The sequence below is a fragment of the Apodemus sylvaticus genome, chromosome 7 (genome assembly GCF_947179515.1).
Source record: "Apodemus sylvaticus chromosome 7, mApoSyl1.1, whole genome shotgun sequence".
NCBI lineage: Eukaryota > Metazoa > Chordata > Mammalia > Rodentia > Muridae > Apodemus > Apodemus sylvaticus.
Window position 1 is genome coordinate 15,482,258 of NC_067478.1, and position 24,704 is coordinate 15,506,961.

The 24,704-nt window shown below is 50.5% G+C and overlaps 1 protein-coding gene across 1 annotated transcript in view; it reads left to right on the forward strand.

Moving 5' to 3' along the window:
• Positions 1 to 24,704, forward strand: part of Bsn (bassoon presynaptic cytomatrix protein) — a 93,418-nt gene that overhangs the window by 43,650 nt on the left and 25,064 nt on the right. The window contains exons 2-3 of the mRNA XM_052189222.1: positions 8,452 to 8,860; positions 20,391 to 21,278. Coding sequence (XP_052045182.1) covers positions 8,452 to 8,860; positions 20,391 to 21,278 — 1,297 coding nt within the window. The remainder of the gene's footprint in view (positions 1 to 8,451; positions 8,861 to 20,390; positions 21,279 to 24,704) is intronic.

Below are 24,704 nucleotides of genomic sequence, written 5' to 3' on the forward strand. Positions count from 1 at the left end.
GGGCACCTAACACCTATGGAAGGTGACCTTGGGAAGGCGGCCTAGGGTGGCTTCTCACCATAGGTCAGGTTTACATGGTGCTGTGGGAACATTTAGCTAGCCTTCTGGAGAACTCATGGACATAGGTTTGGTAACACACCCCGTGGTCTGCGTTCCCAGGCTTTACCCAGGGTTTGCATGCCGAGGGATGCTTGTGAATAGAGAGACCAGGACATCTGGGAACGTCCTGAAATTAAAGCAAAAAACCAAACTTCCTGATTGACTCGTCTCTCTGCTGAAGGAAACTGTCTAACAAAGAGAAGAGGTCTGGCTTTAGGAAACTCAGAACTTGCACAGACAGGCTCAAGAGAAAAATGACTTTGTTTTGGTTTGTAAATGTGTTCTGGCTAGACATACTAAGTAAAAACACCTCTTTGCTTAGTTCCTTGACTGATCTAACCCAAAGCTTTAAGAAAAATAATGAAAACTCTGCCCTCTATCACCCACGGACTGAAACACAATGAACAAAGAATACTTTCCAAGTACAGGATCATTCCTGGGGACGAGGGGGACAAGGGGGACAAGGGGGACAAGGGGGATGACAGGGGAGGAGGGGAACGAGGGGGGACGCTAGGAAGGGAGACACACTGCTAGGGCGAGGACAAGGAGCTCAGTGGGCTGACATCTTTGGCCACTAGCTCTGTGAAGCCAGGCAATGTTAGAGAGGTGACTGGTGCTTACTAAAGGGATTGAGCAGGGGGTGGCAGGTGGCAGGAAACCACCAGGTGCCAGCAGCCAGGGACATGGACCGACAAAGGAAATTGAAAATAGATACAATTAGTGTCTGTGAAAAAGGGAACAAAACCAATGGAATGTAGAAACATTCAAAGATAGGATTAAAGAAAAATCCTTCCAGTGAACACATTAAGAATGCATGCCCTCTTGGTGTGTGTGTGTGTGTGTGTGTATGTGTGTGTGTGTCCTGAGTCACTAAGATTACAAGCCTGTGCCACCAGGCCCAACTTATGTCTTAGTCTGAAAGGACATATGCAGTGTCGGGAAACGCTGACATGGATTATGAATGGAAAATAAACAGAATAAAGGGCATGGCTTCTCCTGGGTGTGGTGGAGGAGACTGTCCATTGTAGATATGTGAGAGAGCAGAGCCAGAGGCAGAGTCTGGAGTGAGCATGACCAGACTGACCTGGGCCGTGTAGGAGACAGGAGGTGCAGCAGTCAGGAGGCTGAGGTACAGTAGAGTGGGTGACCATAGTGTCTGGATTATATAAGGAAGACCCTCTTGGGGTCCCTGGGCTGGAGAGTTTAGCGTAGAGGGTGGGTCCCATACCCTGTAACAGGTAGGACTGAGGGATGCTGGGAGATCCTGGAGACCCAGTTCACTTTAATATGTTAAATAGGCACCTTAGCCATAAGTATCAGGTTTGAAACTTAACAGATTGTTCAGTCCCCAAATATATCTTGGTGAAGTCACCAAACATTAAAAAGAAAGAGCTCTTGTGTATCTAGAGCAGTGGTTCCCATCCTTTCTAAGCCGCAACCTTTAATACAGTTCATGCTGTGGTGATCCCAGCCATGAAGTTATTTTCACTGCTAGTTCATAACTGTAATTTTGCTACCGTTATGAATCATAATGTAATATCTGATGTAGGACAAGTTACGAACCACTGATTTAGAGGGAGAAAGTTAACATATAATGAAGACGGTCAGATTAAACCAGCATTCTTTTCTGTGGGGGAGCAGTCCATGATAGAACACAGTGTCTGCACCTGCAGAGCCCTGGGAAGGAAAGGGTGGGCTCAGGATGTCTGTCCCACTCAGGATGTCTGTCCGGCTAAACTGCTGTTCAAGTTTAAGGAGCACAAAGATGAAGCCAGACAGTCAAGAACTCAGAGATGTGATGCCTAGGAACTCTCTTTGTACAAACGGATGAATACATGTTTCTAGAGATATGGACTATGGTCTACAGACATCACTGATAAGCCTGTGGCCCAGCCGTCCTTAGGCTGAGCTGCTGCGTTCAGCACTCACTCGCCCACAGCAAGGCCGTTGTTCATTTCACACGGTGCCTGCCACAAGCGCCAGGGAGCAAGAGGCCCGCAGCCTTCAAAGCTGGCTGGAGCTTGTGGTGCTGGTGCTTTTCTGTAGTTCGCATGCAGACAGGGAAAGCGCCAAGAGATGGGGGAAGGGATGGGGAAAGAGAGTGGTAGGGGATGGGATTCAGGGAAGGTCAGAGGTAAACACTCCATGCACCAGGAATTTGGCCTGAGGTGTGGCTGAGTGTGTCACTCTAAATGCTAGGTATCATTGCAGACATGTCTATGACCTCTGCCTAGGTGAAGACAGCGGCCTTTGCCACTGCTAGTTCCTGCCTTAGTCAGTGTTCTATTGCTGTGAAGAGACATACAGTGACACACTTCCTCTGGCAAGGCCACGCCTCCTAAGCCTTCTCTCAGTGCCACTCCCTGATGACTAAACCTTCAAATATTTGAGCCTATGAGTGCCATTAGCCTCTGAAAGTACTGCATTCAACACACACACACACACACACTCACACGCACACACACACACTCACACGCACACCGCACACGCGTGCGTGCACACACGCACACGCACGTGCACACGCGCGCACACACCCCTACCTACCTAAAAATACAATCTTAAAAAAGACTAGAGACTAGGCGTTTGCGACTTCCCTCAGTGGTGGCTTCTACACTAAGGCACATGTTTGGTAGGAGGTAGGACAAAGTAGAAAAGATGAGCACTATTTATGTCCCCTCTTTTTCTGGCCCGGGCTAGTCTCAAGTTGTCCATGTAGCCAGGGGTGACCTTGATCTTCAGATCTTCCTGCCTGTCCCCCCAGAGTACTGAGATGACAGCCACCGGCTAAGCTGCATTCCCGGACCTCTTAATAGTAATTTTCTATCAGTCATCCTCTAAAACTCTCCTATGGTATAGGGGCAGATTTATCAATAATTGTAGATAAATATTTATGTGTTGGGAATGCAAAAACATACTATTGACAGGGTCCCATGATCAAAAGAAATGCAGGAAGCCTCTGGCCTGCAGACTGACTAAGGAGGTGTTTCCTATGTGGAAACTGGAACCCCCGCCTGGGTAAGAACCGCAGAATCCAGGAGCCACACCCTGGCGCCCACCACTGCACGGCCTCTGCTTCTTTGCCCGTGTGCCCAGAGGACGCTTAGATGGCCCCAAAGTCGGGGGTCCCCCCACAGTGTTTGCCCAGCTCTAATCGCCCATTACTGAAAGGTCAGCCGTGAATTTTTGAAGCCTTATTTGAAGCTGTGGGGTGCTTCCGGCTGCTCTGACTTATAGAGAAGGTCCTTAAGGTCCCTCCCCTCCTGACAGACAGACAGCTTATTAATCCGAGTCATTTCTCTTTCAGATGTTCACCTGGCGGAGGAGGTGGGGGGAAGCATGCTCTAGATGCGGCCATGTGGAGCCCACAACATGGATTCCCTGTGTCTGCACCCTGGCTCCACTCCTACCTGCATTTCTTTCCTGTAGACTCCAGTGCTAACAGGCGCTTGCTGACCACAGCACCCAGAGCAGCTCCTGGCTGCTTCCCACTATGCAGTGCAGCAGGCAGCCTCCTCTATCCCAGGTCACCCTGCTGTGACCTGGGATCTGTAGCATTTTTCAGCCATTCAGACAAATTAGCTGTTTGCCTCTCTGACCAATGCACCGTGGATTATGTCTCCTAATAGTGTGGATGGGAAAAAGAAAGCCACAGCGCTTCTTAGGGCTGGGGAGGGAAAACCAGGCTGTTTGGCTTTGCACCCTTTCTGAAAGGAGCCAAAGGTTCCTTCCTTCCTGCCTTGGCAAACAGGGCTAGGCTACCATTATTTGTGAGCAGGTTAATAGCCCTAAATGTTGGAAGGAAGGGAAGCCGATAGAAATTGAGCGTTTTCCATATCCTTGACCTTTCTTTGCCATCTTTAAAGTGTATTTATCTGTTGTAGCTGGAGGGGTGGCTCAGTGATTAAGAGCTCTTGCTACTCTTGCAGAAGACCCAGGTTTCCTTCCTAGTCCCCGCACATGGGCTTGCAACCTCCCTTTACTACAGTTCCAGGGGATCTCATGCCCCTTCTGGACTTCCAGGGCACCAGACATGCACATGGTACATATACATGCATGCAGGCTAAAAGCTCATCATACACATAAAATAAAAATCTAAAAAAAGAAAGAAAAAAGAAAAAAGCAGGCCCTTTAGTTGCCCCTGTTGGCTTCCAGCCGCCCCTTGTCTCCGCCCTCTCTGCAGCCTGAGCCTCTGTGCCTGTTTCTTTATGGAAGAGTCTGCCCCCCCCCCTCTCTCCCTTTCACTTTACCCTTATCCCAGCATTTCCCAAGAAGCAGGCTCCCTAAGGCTGCTGGGAGTGAAGCCTTGGGGCCTTCACTGGTGTCCTGTGCCCAAAGGTCAGGTCCGTCATGGGACAGGATGGTCTTGCATGTGGACATCTCCCTTTCTCTTTCCTTGCGTCCAGCAAGCACGTTTTGGTGAAGGAGTCTGTATGTGAAGGCAGGCCTCCTAGAAGCCTTACCTCCTCTGTCCTCAGGCTGATCCTTCCGCTTGAGTCCTCTTGGAACAGTCCTAACCCTTGAGCTCCCTCATGGAGGGGCCTCAGTTAAGCGGGAGGAAGAACTGTACTGGGTTTGGGGAGACCTTGGGCTTCCATGGTATGGTATATGGGTTTCATAGGGGTAGCCATTTTCTCCTGCAACTCAGCCTCCGGTGAATAGACTCAGCTTGGCCTGTTCCTGCCCTGCGTCCACTGTTGGCTGCTCTCCAGTATGGGAGCCCTGCTAACCTTATGTGGTCATTTCCTTCCTTCCTCCTTTCCCTTTTCTGACATAAGGTCTCACATTGTAGACCTGACTGTCCTGGAACTCACTCTGTAGATCAGGCTGGTCTCAAATTCACAGTGCTCCATCTGCCTCTGCCTCCAGAGTGCTGGGATGTGTGCCACTAAGGCCAGCTATATGGGGTCATTTCTTCTGTCTTTTTTCTGGGCTTTCCTCTGCGCCCATGAATGCTGTCGGGCCCTGTGTTTTTCTGGGCCACTGTTCTCCAGGTGACCTCTGTCCCTGACAATTGACTATGACCTGAACTCACTGTCTCACATAACAATATCTAGACCTAAAGTTTAAGATTTCTCCTGTCCCCCTCAATCTTCCACACAACCAAATGCAAGCGCCCAGCTTTGCTTTGCACTCCCCAGCTCTGACTGGCTTCCTGCTCTGTGCTCCCCACGGGAGGGGAAAGCAGTGTCAGCCTCTGTTGGATTTTTCCTCCCTCCAATCCTGTAGATCTCTCCTGGGATATTGCTTCCTCCTCACTGGATTCCTTGCCTCCATCATCCTCTCTCTGGCCTAGAGCCCACAAGCACCTCTGTTGGGAAACCTTAAAGGCCCCGTTGTTCTGGCCCTCCCAACTAATTCAGGTAATTCAAAGATGCTGTCAGGAGCGGTTCTAGGTTGTGGGAGAGATGATGATTTGCACATGATACTCTTGTGCCTGCCTCTGCCCGTACTGAGCATGCTCTGACAGCCTCTGCGCCTTCTTAAGTCTAGCTTGTTCTTCCAGCTCAGGGAGAGAAGTTTGTCCTCTAGTGTAGAGCTCTGCTCGTCTTCCTCGTGGCCGTGGCAGTGTCTGGAAGTGATTTGTTTGCACATCTGTCTCTAATCTAGACGGAGGATTGGATCCCTGTCTGATTTGCTTTTTGAAAAATTCATTTTAATTAAATATTGAGTAGGTATTCATAAAGAATATAAGAAGACTTATAAAATATGTATGTGTGTAAAGAGTAATCGAGTGCGCACCTGGAGACTTGACCCGCCTTGTAGGAACTTAAGAGCCGCAGGTGCGCCCCACCCTTTATCATTGCCATATCATGTTGCCATCAAAAAAATTCAGTCAGGAACCAGAGTCGAGTGCCCCCGCCCCCATTCACAAATGGGAATCTCATAATGTTTGGAATAAGCTTGTGCTTCTGTGTTGGGCTGAATTCATAACTCTCCCCAGCTGAAAACTATTGCATGCTGCCCATAATCTGAAGGTTAGGTATGCCCGTAGGATCAGAAACAGGTCAAAGGACCTAGAACAAAGGTCAGTGAAAACAGCTGAAAGAAAGACAGAAAGAAGGAAGCCTGTTGTTAAAGTCTATGTCTTCGTTGCTAATCTGTGAGTCTGTTGCTAAGCAAACTCCGTATGAAATGCCCCTAACTGGACAGCCTTGCTGACTGAATGGGCCTGCTTCCTGAGCTCACCCAACTAGCCAAGCATTTTTCTGCTCACTTTTGTGTGCAGCAGGGAGCAAACCAGCCACAGGCCTTCTTCTAGGTTTCTGCCAGTTTCTGCCAGGCCCTCAGTGGGCACGACACTCCTAAGGAACCACTAACTTGTGATACAATATTGAGTTCAAAGTCACTTTGAGCTGGTCACAGGTGCTGTAGTTCACACCTATAATCACAGTGGGAGGCAAAGCCATGAATTTGAGGCTAACGTGGGCTACAGACGTGAAACTCTTCTAGTGTCTCCGCAAACCTGGTCTGTCCTGTGGCTGTCAGCAACCACCCAAGGAATACAGGCCAAAGCCTGTCTAGAATGCTCTGGAAAGCAACAGGAAACTTGGTCTTTGGCTTTTGCGTTCCCCCTCTTTCACACTGAAAAAGACATAAATTAGCAGAAACAAACCTAAGATGGTCCAAAGAAGGAACTCAGGCAATTGGACTTTAGCCTGAATGTTTCTTTTACCTCAGGGTCTACCCAGCTCTGCAGACAGGTCATTCTGGGGTGGGCATGGTGCCAGGCACATTGGGCCTCCTGCAGAGCTTTCTCAAGCCCCACCCAGCCTTACTCCAATGAAAAAAAATAACCTTGCATCCCACCTTCCTAGATTCGGTTGGACACCAGGCTTGCTGCAGGGTCTCCAGGTGTCAGTAGGTCAGGCAGGACATCAGTATCATCCAGAGGCTTCTTCTTCTTTTTTTTTTTTTTTTTTTTTTGGATTTGGTTTTTTCGAGACGGGGTTTCTCTGTGTAGCCCTGGCTGTCCTGGAACTCACTCTGAAGACCAAGCTGGCCTTGCAGAAATCCACCTGCCTCTGCCTCCCAGAGTGCTGGGATTACAGGCGTGTGCCACCACGCCCGGCTCATCCAGAGGTTCTTAACAGGGCAATCCCCAGCTGGAGATGGCTCGCCTGACTCAGTCACTTCATTTTGCTGTGAAGGAACATCATGACCGTGAGAACTATGATAAAAGAAAGCATCCAGTGTCATGGCCGGGCACTTGGCAATTTGGAAGCAGGTGCTAGAGAAGGAGCTGAGAGCAACATCCTGACCTGCAGGCAGAGAGAGAGAGAGACAGAGAGACAGAGAGACAGAGAGACAGAGAGACAGAGACAGAGAGACAGAGAGAGACAGAGACAGAGAGAGAGAAAGAGAGAGAGACAGAGAGACAGAGAGAGACAGAGAGAGACAGAGACAGAGAGAGAGAGAGAGAAACAGAGAGAGAGAGACACAGAGAGAGACAGAGAGATAGAGAGACAGAGAGACAGACAGAGAGATAGACAGAGAGAGAGAGAGAGAAAGAGAGACTCTGGGCTTGGCACGGGCTTTTGAAACCTCAAAGCCCACCCTCAGTGACACACTTCTTACAACAAGGCCACACCTCTGAATCCTTCTAATCCTTTCAAATGGTGCTACTCCCTGGTGACTAAGTATTTAAATATATGAATCTATGTGGCCATTCTTATTCAAATACCACATCTGTTAAGAGCACTGGTACTTTTCCAGAGGACGTGGATTTGATTCCTAGTTCCCACATGGCTGCTCACAACCAGGAGATCCAGTGCCCTCTTTTGACCTCTATGTGCACTCCCTACAAGTAGTGCACATACATATACATACAAGCAAAGCACCAGTATGAATAAGTAAAAAGAAAGCTCAAGATTGCAGTCCTAGGGCTAGGAGTATAGCTCAGTTGGTAGAATACTTGTCTAAAATGCCCAGAGCCCTGGCACTTATAAATTGGGTATAGTGGTCCCTACCTGTAATCCCAGTTCTTTAGAAGTAGAGACAGGGAATCAGAAAGTCGGGGTCATTTTTAGCTACAGAGTGAATTTAAGGCCAGCCTGGGCTACATGAGAACCTCTGCTAAACAAAGAAGTCCACATGTATTAGATGCACTACTCACTGACTAGAATCTGCTCTCTCTCAGAGTGTGAAAGAGGACAGTCATGTCCATCTGCCATATGGCCTGATGCCAAGAAGCTTGTGCTCAAGCACAGGGTCCAGTAAATGGCGACTGTGATGATGTCACTGTGCAAGAGAAAGGACAGCGATGGGGCTTGGGGTCACTCTAGGCTGGAAGGGACCTATATAAGCTACCTCTGTAAAATGTGTTTCTAACAACCATTTTAAATGTCATTCCAGTGTTCCCCGGAGACTGGACCCCAAGGAGCCCCTGGGTATCCAGAGGGCAACTTCTCCAACCCCAAAGCAAGCTTCTGCTACTGCTCCTGGCCGAGAGAGCCCCCGAGAGACAAGGGCCCAAGGCCCATCAGGCCAGGAGGCCGAAGGTCCCCGCAGGACACTGCAGGTAGACAGCAGGACACAGAGATCAGGACGGTCCCCCTCAGTGTCGCCAGACAGAGGCAGCACTCCCACATCACCCTACTCCGTCCCCCAGATTGCCCCTCTTCCCAGCAGCACCCTGTGTCCAATATGCAAGACATCGGACCTCACGTCAACCTCCAGCCAGCCAAACTTCAACACCTGCACCCAGTGTCACAACAAGGTCTGCAACCAATGTGGGTTCAACCCCAACCCTCACCTCACCCAGGTAAGGACCTGTGTGCCACCTGTGTCTGACACTGTCTCAGCATCTTTCCTCTGCTTCCTTCCCTTCCTTCTACCAACCCCAGTCATGGCTCACAATCATCTGTAACTCTAGTCTCAGGGACTCCAATGCCCTCTCCACATAGGGTGCACAGAGGCATCCATCCATGCAGGAAAACACCCACACTCGTAAACACAAAATAAATACTTTCAACTTGGTGGTGGTGGCACATGCCTTTCTTTAATTCCAGCACTTGAAGGCAGAGGCAGGAAGATCTCTGAGTTCAAAGCCAGCCTGGTCTACTGAGTGAGTTCCAGGACAGCCAGAGCTATTCAGAGAAACCCTGTATCAAAAAAACAAAACAAACAAAACAAACAAGACCAATAAACCCACAAACTTAGAGTTTCAGAATAGAAATTTAAAAAAAAAAACTGGTTTAATTACACTTTGGAGAGGGCAAAAGAAAAGGACAACTTTTTCCAGTGGTTCCTTCATTAGAGGTGACCATACATACACGCCTCTGGGGAAGGCCAGCTTCCTGAGCTCTGGGTCTGCATTTCTCCTTGGCAGTCCTGCAGAGGGGTGTCCATAAGAGGACCAGATTTCTAGGAGGATGTGGGAACTGCCTTCCAACAGGAGTCAGGACAGCTCCTCTCTGGGTTTGGTTCCAGTTATCTGGGGCCTAAGGCGGTAGACCAAATTGTCGTCCCCGGGCATTCATAAGGTGTCCACACCCTCCTCTCAGAGGGCTCTGCTACAGGACTGTCTTCATGAATTTAGCCTCTTTTTGCCCCCAAAGAACTGTGGACACACATCTTCATCGTGCTTTGGTCAGGATGCTCTGTGCTGGAGGGGAATGCCTAACAGAGCTCTTGGGGGCTTCCTTTGGTGACCCAGAGGCTGGGTGCTCCCAGGTGTTAGCTAAGGTAGAGCCATAATTTTTAAATACAATGAGTCGGTTTTTTGGCATCCTTGTCTTCCTCCAGGGTGATCTATAGAAGTCTCAGCTTCTCCGCCCCCCAACCCCAAAGACTCTGCCTTGGATAGGACTTGGAGTAGCTACTGTCTGCAGCCTCTGGGATCCATCAGCAGCTGGAGTTGTTTGGACCGTGTGGGAGGGGATAAGTGGGAATAACTGTTAGCAGGTCAGGGTCTATATATGCCAGTGTGAGGTGCTGCGGGTGTGGGGCGAGGTGCTGTGGGTGTGGGACGTGTGGTTTGCGAGAGGTACGTGTGAGATTCCGAGGAAGGAGCTGTTGGTGTGGGGTGATGACTCAGAGCATTTGGAGCCGCTCCTGGAATGTGGAGGCTTCCTGAGGAGGCGTGCGCGCTCGTGATTACTGCATCTGTGATTAGAAGCAGACCCATCCCTGCACTGATCAGTTAAGTAAGTGTTAGCTGTTCCATATTGGGAACAGTGTGATCCAAAGAGGGTAAGCTCACCTGTTTGATCCTACCAACCGAGAAGCCACAGCTCCTGGCCTCCCAGGAGCAGGAAGACTTGCTAGATGGCCCACGTTTCTGTGGGATGGCCCCTTGTCGTGAACCCTCTGGAGTTCCGGCTCCATGAGCTGCTGTTCACTTGAGCTGCAGCTCTAGGTGGGGTGGCTGAGAAGAAAGAACTGCATGTGGTGGGGATCCCAGCACCCCTTACGCCACAGCCTTAGCCTCCTGCTTCCTTCAAGCTCAGAACCTTTAGAGAGATGGGAAGGGAGCCAGCCTTCGACTGTGCCTAGAAAAACAGCAGAGTAGGAGGACCTGGAGACACTCAGTCCATCCGCCTCGTTGTGCTGGGCGGGAGCTGGGGCTCAGGGCCAGGAGGAAAGAGGCCTCAGACTTACTGCAAATTGACAGTATTTGGTGGAGAGCAAACCTCTTGGCCAAATACTTCAAACCAACGCTGGGCTGGACAAATCAAGTGGCCCGTCAGCATGAGTTGTTGGCATCCCTGGGACATCCAGAGCTCTAAGTGAGGAAAGTGGGCAGCCTTTCCCAGGCTTGCTTCTACAGAGCATGGGTGGAGCTGCCGTTCCGCAGGTCCCCATTTGAAAGAGGTAGTCTTAGTCTGTTCCACAGGCCCATGCCCAGCGACGGTCTGTTCTGCTGGGGCCTCCAGACAGAATCTTCGATTTCCTGGAGCTGGCTTTCAGGGGTACTCCTGTTGAGGAGCCTTCGCACAATCTCCTGAGGAGAAGCCAAGCATAAAGGTCGTCAGTGCTGTTGCCCGTTGTCACGTGCTGAGAGCAGAGCCACCTCCTGGTCATACTTCAATGTGAAGAGGAAGCAATTCCACAGGTTTTGCTTGCCCATCTGTTTAAGCTGTCCTGGGAAACCACTTCTATTCTAGGCGAGTCATTCCTCTGGAAGAAGATCGTGTCTTTTTGGATTTTTTTTTTTCAGTTCAGGACAAGTAAAGAATTTCACCTGGCTGGTCACGCCTTTAATCCCAGCATTTAGGAGGCAGAGGCAGGTGGATTTCTGAGTCTGAGGCCAGCCTGGTCTACAGAGTGAATTCCAGGACAGCCAGGGCTATACAGAGAAACCCTGTTCCCGACGCCCCCTCCCCCCCAAAAAGAATTTCACCTGAGAAATGGCTTAACATGTAGGCTGGAGAGATGGCTTAACAGTTAAGAGCACTTTCTATTTGATACAAGAGAGCAGAGGACCTGAGTTCAGTTCCCAAGTACCTACAAGGCAGCCCACAACCATCTATAATTCCAGTTCCTAGGGAATCTAATGCCCTCTTCTGGCCTTCATGAGTATTGCATATACATGGTGCACTGAAGTGCATACAAGGAAAAAATGTGAAATACAAATAAATCTTTTTTAAAATTACAAAAAATTCACCTGATAAGAACTGTGGCAAGCCAGGCAGTGGTGGTGCATGCCTGTAATCCCAGGACTCTAAGAGGCAGAGGCAAACGGATTTCTGAGTTTGAGGCCAGCCTGGTCTACAGAGTGAGTTCCAGGACAGCCAGGACTATACAGAGAAACCCTGTCTTGAAATAAACCAAATCCAAAAACCAAAAAAAAAAAAAAAAAAAAAAAAAAAAAAAAAAAAAAAAACTGTGCCAAAAGACCATGTAGAGGGTTTAATTTTGGCATGAGTTCTGGGTTTTTTTTTGTTTGTTTGTTTTTGGTTTTTGTTTTTTTTCGAGACAGGGTTTCTCTGTGTAGCCCTGGCTGTCCTGGAACTCACTCTGTAGACCAGGCTGGCCTCAAACTCAGAAATGCATCTGCCTCTGCCTCCCAGGTGCTGGGATTAAAGGCGTGTGCCACCACTGCCAGGCATGAGTTCTGTTTTTGCCACACACAAGAAACACTTGCTCTGACATCACATTGGCAGCCAGGGGCCAGAGATGCTAACATTCAGTGCTGGGGATGGGTGGTAGGGAAGTGCTGCTTCTTGTCTCTGCCTAAAAGCAGGTGCCCGAGGACCAACCTCCATGGCTTTACCAATGCTGCAGGTCCAGTCAGGCCGGTCAGCAGCCTTTCCAATCATCTGCAACAGGAAGAAGGCCATATTGCCTTGTCTACTCTTAGCGTCTGAGGGAGAAGTCAAGGCGCGGCCAGGTAGCTGCCATAGAGGTGAGGTGGAGGAGCCCACGGCCTCTCGAGCTGTAGGAGAGCACAAACAGGGTCTTTGCCACTTATGTCTTAGAGCCTCTAGGCCCACGGAGAGCAGCCTCTGAAGCACATTCCGGCCCAGGCCTCCCAGAGGTAAGTGTGCCCTTGACCATGGAGCAATATCCCAGGAACACATAAGGTAGAGCACATGACAGGCCCAGACTTCAGTCAGGCCAAGGTCTTCTAAGACACTTCCTCTAGGTGGCTACAGCCTGGGCCTGCCGTGTTCTTCTCCTGTCAGGGGTGTGAGGGCTGCTATCCCCACCCAGACAGGGTTTCTCTGTTTTGCCCTGGCTGGCCCAGAGATAGATTCACTTCAAAGCTCCACTTGAGAAAATTAACCAGGATGATGAGATGGCTCAGCAGGTCAAGACAAGTCAAGCCTGACAACCTGAGTTCAACCCCCGGGGTCTGCATGGTGGAAGAACAGACTTGTTCTTTGATCTCCAAACATGCCATGACAATAAACACACACACACACACATACACGCATACACACATACATGCATATATGCATACAAACAAACACACACAGACACACACATAGACAGACACACTGACAGACATATACAGACACACACACAGAGACAGACACACAGACACCTATACACACACAGCCACACACAGACACACACAGACACACACACAGACAGACAGACACAGAGACACACACACAGACACACACACACACAGAGACAGACACACAACCACACACACATAGACACACAGATATACACACATAGACACACACGTACACACACACATACACATACATATAGACACACATGCACACACACATTATACACAGACACACACACATATGCACACATACATCCACACGGACACACACATACACACACAGAGTAAATAAAGAAAATTGTTTGAAAATTTAAATAGAATACTAAAGAAGGAGAGAGTATGGTCAGGACCTTCTCTGTTCCAGGTTTAGGCGTTGCTGAGGCCAAGGCATGTGTTTAACTCGTTGCCCCCCACCCTTACCCTGACAGCAAGCCTTGGGCTTAGATGCTTACCAAGGTGGGTTGTGCAAAGCAGGAAGGAAGCCAATGTAATGGTCTAAGCCTCTCCCTCTAATGCCTGCATCCCACTCCTTCCCGGCAAAGGCCAGGGCACCAGATGGCCCGGGGGTGGTGCTATGAGCAGCCCAGAACCCTCCGCCCTAGCCAGCAGCCTGCTGCCTTTCCTCTGCCCCCTCCTGGTCACACTGCTGCTTGGATTGGATTCAAATGAGGCAAATGTCATTAGGGCCTGAGATGAGTCCTCCTCCAGAGGAGATGGCAGCAGCCCTTCCCTCTAACCCTAAATAAAGTGGAAGTGGGCTTCCAGGCAGGCTGAGGTAGGAAGGGGACCTTAGCCATGAGCCTAGTCCTTAGGTGGTCTGCCTTATGGTAGCACCCTTGATTAAAAACAACAACAACAAAACTTTTCAATCAACAGGGGAAAGTTCTCCAAGCTCCTACAAGCTCTTAGGCAGCCGGCCTGTTTGTTGCTAGAACAAGGCTTCCGGCTGCCTATTTTTAGGAGACAGGACCTTAACTGGATCTGTGGGATGGAGAGCAGACCCACTGGAGACACGGGAGAGATGAGAGTGCTGTAGTGCAGGCTGTTTCATGGCTGAAGTCACCAGGCATGGAGCACTGGCCCTCGGCACAGAAGAGGGCTAGGCACTACCCAGACACGGGTGGGAAAGTAACCCAGAGCAAAAACTGCAGTTTATCCCTAAAACTTATATTTTTATTTGTAAAGTCAGAGGAAACAGGAAGAAGACAGTGGAGTAAAGATGGCCAAGAAAAGGGGTGATGAGATGGCTCAGCGGGTAAAGGTGCTTGTTGCCAAACCTCCTGAACTGAGTTCAACTCCCAGGACCGACATGGGAGAAGAAAACTCATTCTTATAAATTGTACTTTGACCCCCACACAAAAGTTGTGGTGCATGCCCACATAGGTACACACAAACCCTCGAATGATCAAAAACAACCTTGCCAAAAAACAAAACAACAACAACAAAAAAATCAAGTTGGAGGGGGCTGGAGAGATGGCTTTGTGGTGAAGAACACTTGCTGCTCTTCTAGAGGGCCAGAGTTAGTTCCTCGTACTCACATCAGGTGGCATAACTGCCTGTAACTCCAGCTCCTGGAGATTCGATGCCCTCTTCTGGCCCCCACAGGTACTGTGCATATGCACACACGTGAAAGTAAAATAAAAATATTTTAAACAAGAAAAAGTGAGACCCTGTCTCAAAAAAGCAAGCTAGGTACAATGATGCGTAGCTTTAATTCCACCATTCTCCAGGCAGAGGCAGGTGGATTTCTCAGCTCAAGACCAACCTGGTCTACAAAGTTAGTGCCAGGACAGCCAGGGCTACACAGAGAAACCCTGTGTAAAAAAAGCAAAAAGAAAAGAAAAGAAAGGAGCGGGGCGCTGCTGGCGCACGCCTTGGGAATCCCAGCACTTGGGAAGCAGAGGCAGGCAGATTTCTGAGTTTGAGGCCAGCCTGGTCTACAGAGTGAGTTCCAGGACAGCCAGGGGCTACACAGAGAAACCCTGTCTCAAAAAAAACCAAAAAGAAAAAAGGAAAAAAAAAAGAAAAGAAAAAAAGCACACAAAAAAACCCAAATCTCCCAAATTTCACATATATATTTACATGATGATGTGTATCTGTCTGTCTGTCTGTCTGTCTGTCTGTCTCTCTCTCTCTCTCTCTCTCTCTCTCTCTCTCTCTCTCTCTCTCTCTCTGTGTGTGTGTGTGTGTTTCTGGGATTCAACCCAGGACCTAGGCACAAGGTATTAAGTATTCTGCTATCAAGTTACACGGCCAGCTTAAGGTAAAATGATGTTGTCATGAGGTACAAGAACTTTGAATGGAGAAAGCCAAATGATGCTGGGAAACCTGGGTCTCCATAGGCAAAAGAATAAAACTGGACCCTTGTAGCCACCATACATAATCCTTAGCCCAGAGTGAAGGAGACACACATACAAGGTGATGCTGTGAGGCTCTCATGAGGAAACACTAGACAAACCCTTCCAACTTTAGACTCACATGGTTTCTTATCTCAGACACCAAAGGCACAGTCAACAGAGAGAAAAACAAATCAGACTGGATGAAAATTTAAGATGTTTGAGAGAAAATATTTGCCAAACATATACCTAGTAAGGAGTTGATATATCCAGAATATACAAGCAAACCCTACAGCCCAACTAAAAGACACCCGGAGAGCATGGGAGGAGCTCTGCTCTGTGACATAGAGTGTCTTCCTCAACACTGTATCAAGGGAAAATTTAAACCCACAGGAATAAGGAAAACTCCCAGATCCGTTACCTGAGTCTTTAATTAGCCTGTGACTCTCCTGGGTTTTTGTTTGGGGTGTTTTTGTGTTTTGTTTTTGTTGGTTTAGTTTGGTTTGGTGTGGTCTGGTTTGGTCTGGTTTGGCCTTTGGGTTGTTTGAGTCAGGATCTCACTACGTAGTCCTGACTGTCCTGGAACTACTCTGTAGACCAGGCTGGCGTTTGCCTGCCTGCCTCTCCTCTGCCTCCCAAGTTCTGGAACTAAAGACACGCACCACCATGCCTGAATTTCTCCTGACTTTATCATATCTCTGTCTGCCTGTCTGCCTGTCTGTCTGTCTGGTCATCTGTCCATTCACCTAATTCCTTTGTTGATTTTCAAAGTGTGTTGCAGATACAGTGCACTTCACACCGGCCATGTCAGCAGGCATGTCACTATTAAGTAGGATTCGTTATTTACTGTAGGTTATTTTAGGTAAAATATACATACAATGACATTTACAGAGTTTAAGTGTACCATTCGGTGAGCTTTGGAGAGCTGGGTCAGGCCCCTGGGGACTGTGGATCATCTGCATTGACGGTGAAAGTCAGCTCAGTGGTGTCTGGGGGCAAGAGTCAAGGACTTTTAATAAGGAAGAGACAAGATGAGGACAGATGTGAAGCCAGGGGATGAACTCCAATGGTCCCAGGGATTCAAAAAGAGAGGCTGAGGCAAGTTCAGGGGTGCAGCCTCCCTGGGGCTGAGAGGAGTGAGTGGAGAGAGGGGAGGGGCCTGAGATCAGCTTGGGAGGGAGGGAGACTTTCAGAACCTTCTCAGAGTGCTAGGCCAGTGAGGCCTCTTCTCCGCCATCACAGACCCTCTCCTTAGATTTGGGGCATACTCCCAGGGCCCTCCTCAGATCTCTGGGTTGACATAGGCCTCTTCTGCGGGTCATGTCTGACTGGGTCATATGTTCTTCCCCTTTGTGCTCTGAGGTGCCCCTCTGTAGAGGCTGAGATCACAGCAAATGCGCAAAGCTGTGTGGGTGGGTGGGCAGCAGAGGATAAGGCAGGTGGTCGCCATTGCTAATGAGTGTCTAGGCCAGCCCAGACACTGGCCTCTCCTTGATGGCTGGGGCTCACGGGGGTTATGGGAGTACTGTACCTCCTAATGAGACCTGACCAGTGACTCACAGCCCAGAAAGGCCTGGAGTCACACTGGCATGGGGTCACCCCAGGACCTCTGGCTTTGGTAGCAGCAGGGGAGTCTCATTTATAAGCCACCTCTATGATGTCTAAAATGGAAAGCATGAATTCAGTACCGGGCATGATGTCAGTGCTGAGTGATCCGGCACTGAATGCTACTCTCCAGTAAGGGATCAGAGGCAGGTGGCTCTCCGCAGGAAGGGAGCTAAGTGATGGAGATCTGAAGCCCTGTTCTCTGCTACAGAGCCTAGTGGAGAGAAGTAGTCAGAGAACCTGTTTCTCCTGGGGCCCTTAGAGCTTTCTGGCAGTCTTCTTCCCTGGGACCACCCTGTGAGGCCAGGCGTGTCAAATATGCCTGGACCCTACCTGAAACTGATATGCGCTGATAAGTCTCAGGTCACTGAGGTCTTTGTCAGGAGGGACCGTGTTAAAGCCTTTCTCAGGAGTGTGCCTCTACTCCATTGCTGCCCCAGGAACCAGTGGAGGCACAGCAGGGAGTGGCTGTTGCAAACAGATCACTCAGAACCTTCTTACTCAATCAGGGTCCACAGAACCTGATGCCTGGTCTCCTGGTCTTGGGGGGCTACTTAGCTACTCTGCACACTGAACAGTTTGAGTCAAGGAGCAGATGGTGGGAGATTCTTCTTCCAGACGAAGCTCTCTTGGAGCCAGGGAGCACATAGAACCACGCCTCTGCAGATCCCAGCATGCTCCTGGCGGGGCGAGCATGCTGTGGAAAGTCGCATGCCTGCAGCCTTTGCATCTGCTCTCCCAAAGTGCCTTGACCCTGTACATTGCTCTGAGCCTTCTCCTTTTTACGGTCTTTAGGCACTCACTGGATTTGGGTCTGGGGGATACGTGGAGGGTCCTGCCAACCTGCTGAGATGGTGCGGCAGGCTTTCTTGTTGGAAAGAAGTGTCAGATTGATGCAAGTTAGTATCATCTACCGAAGGACAGCCCAGGAAGGCTCCAGCTCTGCTTTTGGATCTGAGAGCATGAGGCATGCGATGTGCACATCACCTGGGCAAGTGCCTGGTCAGGACAGCAGGACCCTAAGGGGTTTCCTGTCATACGAGTAGAAGAATTAGTCCCTCTAACTCTAGTGGACAACTTAGAGAGTACCTAAGAGTCACAGGCATCTCCTGGGCTCAGCCTCCTGATGAGGATTCACGATATGCAGCTAAGGAAGGCTGCAATTGCAACTGGTCTTGAGGCCAGAGTGTCTCCCACAGCATTGTCCCTGCATACCCTGGTGGACAGGTGGACAGGGTGAACAGCTGTCCTTTTTGTCTCTAGTCTCATAGCATGTCATGGTAGGGACCTTGGAGAAGGGAGAAGAGGCTCAGATAGGTCTTTCCTGGCAAACCCCTGGGACCTTCCAGGAGGTAGAAAAGAAAGTCTTACCAGATTACAGAGACCCCCATCTGCAGGGTCCTCCTTGGGAGGCTCAGGAACGAGGTCTTATCTGCCTAAGCCTGAGGCTGGGAGAGACTGGGGGAGGACACGGTCAAGGCTCCTTGCCGCCGTCTGGAAAAGGCTGGATAGAAATAGCTGCGCCCATCTGGCAGATGAATCACTGAGGGGGGTTTCAACCATTTCTTGAGGAGGTTCTATTTTAGGTGAGATGCCTATGGCACAGCCTTGGTGATAGGGACTGGGGAAAGGAAGGTGCTGGTACTGAGGACAGGTTTGGGGGTTTCCTTTGTTTTGTTTTGTTTTTAACAATTGCCTTTGTTTAGCTCTGTACAGACCCAAGGAAGGGTCACCCTGAAATCCCAAATCAGGTAAGTTACCTCCTAAATTCCAGGAGGTCTTACCACAGGTGCACAACAGGACTGGAACATTGAGTGTGGCCTAGGCCTGGTGGCCACCACTCCAGGCCAGAACACAAATGCCCCCTGTAGAGTCTCCTCATCAGAGGAGCAGAAGCAACCTGCCCCTGAAATCTCACTTTGATGAGTCCCTCCCCACCTAAAATGAACTTTCTAGCAGGGCACCAGGGACTGACAGTTTCTCCTACGTGAACAAGGCTCCACTGGGAATTTCAGAAGCACGGGGTGGGTAAGAGTTCTGGGCTGGGGCTCTGCTGCCTTGGCCTCACTAGTCTTAGATTCCAGAGCCGAGTTTGGTCTTCTGGGGAGATGGATATTCTAGTGTCTGCAGGGATGGATTCTAGATTCTGAACTTGGCCTATACAATGTTGAGTGGCCATCCGAGAGGTGAAACTAGCAGTCTCTAGGCTCTAGGCTGCCCAGCCCGAGAATCAGGAGTTAAATGGGGCTGCCAGCGTTGCTCTTGTCAGGAGCTATAGTTTCTGGTCTGGTGAGCACAAGAGCACACTGCTAACTCATTTCAGACTTTGTTTCGTCTGCTGTGAGGACAAACACGTCTGAACACACCCTCCGGGGTGCTTGGCACAAGGTGGTGCTCACCACAATCCGATATTTTCCCTATCTTTGCATGCTGTTCCTGGGCTGCTGGGACAGGCTGTCTGAGCTCAGGCTCCTCACCTGGCAAGCCACCCCATAACAGCAGAGACCCCTTGCAGCCTTGGGGACCGACCTCAGGAGCTTTGAGGATCGCTCAGCATAGCAGGATCTGGTGATGTCGGGGATGGGACAATTAAGGGAAAGAAGCCAGGTAGAAAACAAGGCTGGGGTGGCTGGTGAAGTCATGGGGAATGGCTTCCTTAGGACGCCGGGAAGCCCTTAGAGGGGCATGAGTCTGTGGGTGTGTGCTCTGATTTATATGTGGTTTCATTTGGCAAGAAAAGGTAGTATCTACTTATGAGACTGGAAGTTCAAAAGGGAATTCTGTTCTGTTATTCTTTTAGTCCACAGGCGACATGGAAGACTCAGACCTGACCTGCAGCATGGTCACACGTCCATCTCTGTACAGGTTCATGCCAAAGGGGGCTACAAGTTTGTAACATGAACATCAATCAGTAGTATATTGATTGACCCATTAGTGTGCCAATTTCCTTGTCTTGTGGTTGGAGGTGTGGCGCTTGCCTAACATGCATGTGGCCCAGGGTTTGACCAAGGACACCATAAAACAATCAATAGCAGAACCCCCGAATTCAAAGAAAATCCAAAGTCTTAAATCAGTCATGTCTCATCTGTGCGTCTCACTGACTCTGCCCTGGAGAATTTTTCTTAGGTATCTGCCCCTTCCATGAGAATACAAGGGCTTCTTCTCTCTCTTATGCTTTCCAGAGAGGATCCACATATTGATCTTCACTTGTAATTATACATGGTGTTTGCATGTGTGCACTCAAGAGTGAGTGTGGGTCTCTCTGTCTGTCTATCTGTCTGTCTGCTGTGCAGATAACGACCTCAGGAACCAGCCATCCCTGCAGCAGCCTGAGCCCTGTGCACTCTGACCCTGACCATTCTGCTGACAGCTGTTTCCTCCCACAGGTGAAGGAGTGGCTCTGTTTGAACTGTCAGATGCAGAGGGCCCTGGGAATGGACATGACCACCGCGCCTCGGTCCAAGAGCCAGCAGCAGCTACACTCCCCAGCCCTGTCTCCTGCCCACTCCCCAGCCAAACAGCCTCTGGGGAAGCCAGAGCAAGAGAGATCCCCTCGGGGCCCAGGGGCCACACAGTCTGGTCCCCGCCAGGCTGAAGCAGCCAGGGCCACCTCAGTGCCTGGGCCTACCCAGGCGACTGCCCCTCCAGAGGTGGGGAGGGTGTCTCCTCAGCCCCCTCTCTCTACCAAGCCTTCCACAGCTGAGCCCAGGCCACCTGCAGGAGAGGTCCAGGGCAAAAGTGCCACCACAGTGCCCTCTGGGCTTGGTGCTGGTGAGCAGACCCAGGAGGGCCTCACCGGGAAGCTCTTCGGCCTTGGGGCATCACTGCTGACACAGGCGAGCACCCTTATGTCTGCGCAGCCAGAGGCTGACACCCAGGGCCAGCCTTCCCCCAGCAAGGGGCCACCCAAGATTGTCTTCAGTGATGCCAGCAAGGAGGCTGGTCCAAGACCCCCAGGCTCAGGGCCTGGGCCTGGGCCAACACCTGGAGCCAAAACCGAGCCTGGGGCTAGAACAGGTCCTGGGTCAGGGCCTGGAGCCCTGGCAAAAACTGGAGCAACCGCCAGTCCAAAGCACGGCAGAGCAGATCATCAGGCAGCATCCAAGGCCGCTGCCAAGCCAAAGACCATGCCGAAGGAAAGGGCGACCTGCCCGCTGTGCCAAGCTGAGCTCAACGTGGGTAGCAGGGGCCCAGCCAACTACAATACCTGCACTGCCTGCAAGCTCCAGGTGTGCAACCTGTGTGGCTTCAACCCGACACCCCACCTGGTGGAGGTAAGACAGCGGGACAAGCATATGTCTTTGAAATTTGTTGAGGAGGCAGGGAATATAGGGAGGGACAAGGGAACCAGGGCAGGCACTGAGAGCCGGGGTTGCGGCGGTCACAGCAAACGCTACAGATGGGTCATAATCCACTTCCTGCCTCATACTCAGAATTATTACAGTAGGTGGGGGTAATGGTCACTGTTGGTTCTCTGGTGGCCAGAGCTGCGTGGCCAAGGCTTGGGAGGCCCTAACTCCCAAGGCCATTTCCAGCTCCCGAGAGTGTGGCCTTGATGAACGATGCCGGCCTCATCCTGAGGTCCCACCCTTCTCTGGGTCCATGACGCTCACGTAAGTAGGGAGTGGAGGCCATGTGTCAGAAGGCCAGGTCTGATGCCCTGCCTGCCGGCTGAGGCCTTCCCACAGTGAGGTAGGCTCTGCCCTGGTGCCCAGGCTCCAAGGCCACCAGCTGGTGTCTGATCTCAGTCCTCTCTCTCAAGGTCATGAGTATACGTGTTCACTTGTCAAAGTCCTGGCCTTTCCTCATCATGTTTTCCCCTGTGAGCTCTCCCAGGGGATAGGATGCTCAGAAAGGCTTCACACACACACACACACACACACACACACATACACACACACCAGGAAAGTTTGAGGGAAAGCTAGGGTCGGAGAGAGAAGCTTGGTGTTAGGCTCTGGCTCTTGTCAAGCTGGGAGTTCCCAAAAGGCCTGAGTGACAGGAACCCAAGCAGAGCTGGCCCCTGCCTTGTGACTGTCCACTCATATCCCATTCCCGGTACTTCCTTCTCTGGCCCAGGACCAGTCATGTGACTTTTCCATGGCTACCTTTGGCATGTTTAAGCTTTGATCTGATTGGCTCATCATAGCCAGAGGATATGTGTCATGTCAGATTACTGGGCCGAGGACCAGCATGTGGGCAGCCACTGAGCCTTGTGTGATATTCAGTTGAGCCATGCATGGCTGATGAGACAGGGGACACAAGCCACCACTAGTCCTCTCCTCAAAGATCTCCTTAAGAATCAAGCCTAGTGTGGCTAAGAGAACTACTTGACCACCACAGGCCATATTTTCCAACATATGGGAGGAATAGCCCTGTGTAAGATGAATGCCTACCTCTTTATGTGAAACCCTTTTCACATACGGCCTTTCAGACCCTGCACTACTACCTGTCCAAGCCATGGAATCAGTGGTTCATTGGAGGGCATTTGGCCCAGCCAGTAGTGGGGGGAAGGGTCTATCAAAGACTCTCTAAAGCCTGATTTGCCAAGACACCTGTAGATAGATGTAAGCTCACTGCTGGTCACATAGGGTGCTCTGACACGGAAGGACCGTGAGCCCTGGTGGACTGGAGCTAACCTAGTTTGGAAGCTCTGATTCCCCAAGAGACATCTCAGGCCATTTTCCCCATTAAGCAGGATTCCATAGAGGGAAGAGACACTGTCTATCCAGGAGCATACGCGCTCTTGCCAGCTCCCTTGGGCAGCCTGTGGGGCAGGCTGCAGGAAATGCTGCGTCAGCGCAAACAAAAGTGATCCAATCATGAGGTGACCCAACTGATTCTAATCTCTGCTCCTCTCTACCCGCTGGGTTCTAGCCTCCCTAGACTCTGGGCCTTCTGCCTCTCGGCAGGCAGCATTACCCACTCCCATGCCTTCTGCCTCATGTTCGCCCCAGAGCTATCTTCTTGGCCAGTTCAGTCCTTGCCTTCTGAGTCCTTGGCCTTAGGTTCCATGGTTCTGAACACATGGCTGATGGAGTACTGGCCCTAGCTCTTCCCAAAGTCAGATCACCCACCTCTCTGCTTTTGACAGTAGTCAAGAAGGCGACACCCCACCCCCAGCCCCGGCCCCTTTCTTTCACTCGCTCCATTGAAGCTGCTGTCCTCAGAAGGTCTATGGCTGCTCTGAGGAAGATGTGGACCAGCAGTCGTGATGCCCCTTCCTATGGAGGTCTTGCTATTATCCATCACTGAGGTTCCAAGCCAGCAGCCCAGAGACATCCACAAGTCCTTTCGGCTCAGCATACACTCCTCAGACTAAGCACCCACAGCCCCACACCCTGCTGTCACAAGAACCTGGTCTCTCTGCTCTCCATCCAGTGGCAATAACTCTAGGCCCCACCCCCACCCTGCTTCCTTTTCCTTCCAGCCCCAAAATAACCACACACTTAATAAAACTCCTGCAGGTTCGCCTGCCTTGCATCTTATGCATGGCTGGCGGGGAGGAGCTGTTGCATAGCATGACCCCATTCCCCCACCCCCCCCAACCCACACACCCCAGCAGTGCTTCACCAAGGTCTCTAACTAGGCCACGGGCATCCTTTGATCTCACCCCAGGGAATAGCCACTTGTTGTTCTGAGCAACTTTGTGCTTCCCTGTGACCTATTTTTCACTTCTTGGTTAGAGTTGTGTCACGGGTGCTGAGATTGACCCTGCCTTAGAAGTGAGGTACAGAGGCTGCGTGCTGGTCCCTCTGCAGGTCAGAGGGGCTGGAGAGGGCCCAGGCCAGTTGGAGACTCAGCGTGACTAAGCCGTGTCTCTATACACAGTGTAAGGCAGACCTCCGTATCCGTGTACACAAGGAAGAGACTCAGCTCTCTATGTGTCTAGGAGACCTATTGGGCTTCACCGAGGCCAGAGCAACAGGCTGGCCATTTCCCTCAACACGCACAGCTAGAAGAAGCTTTTCCTTCCTTCTAGATAGAGTCCAGAGAATACCATATAAGAATTACTGTAGTTGGACAAACTTGAAACTTTTTTTTTACTTGAAACTTCCTCTGAAGAAAGTGCTGTTTAATGAGTCATTTTATAATTAAACAGGGCTGATTCCAACATTTTTAACCTATTCATCTTTTAGAAAGATAATAGTACCTTCTGGGCTACTTTCTAATTGAGTTGCAGTTCAACGGTGTGAAGAAATTAGTGGAACTGTTACAGTAACATCACCCATTTCTTATTATCATTGTCAAAATTTCAGCTGTACCCTTGAGATGAGAGGCTTCCCCCCCCCCTGAACAAATGACCTTGCCCCTGTGACACTGGGGCTGGATTGGGCTTGTGAACAGAGGCTGCAGGGCGGGCCCTGGGCACAAGGCTAACAGCTGCTACCTGCTTCACCCCAAGCTGTCTCTGGGGTAGCAAATCAGACCCCTGTCTCTTCCCATGTGGAATGGAGATAGTAATTCTCCTAGGTGTCCACGTGAGCTGCTGTACCTCAGGTATGTGTGTAAGTCCTTACAACAGCCAATCCTCCAGTCAGAACCCTGGGACCAAGGCATTCCATGAGGGGAGGAAGATACTCACAGTGAGCGTTGTGGCCAGTCCTGGCTCTGGGGTCCCCGAGGAGTACTGCATGTGGGATGAGCACACTTGGGGCTAGGGCATGAGAGGAGCACATCTCAGCTTCCAGGGAGCACACTGG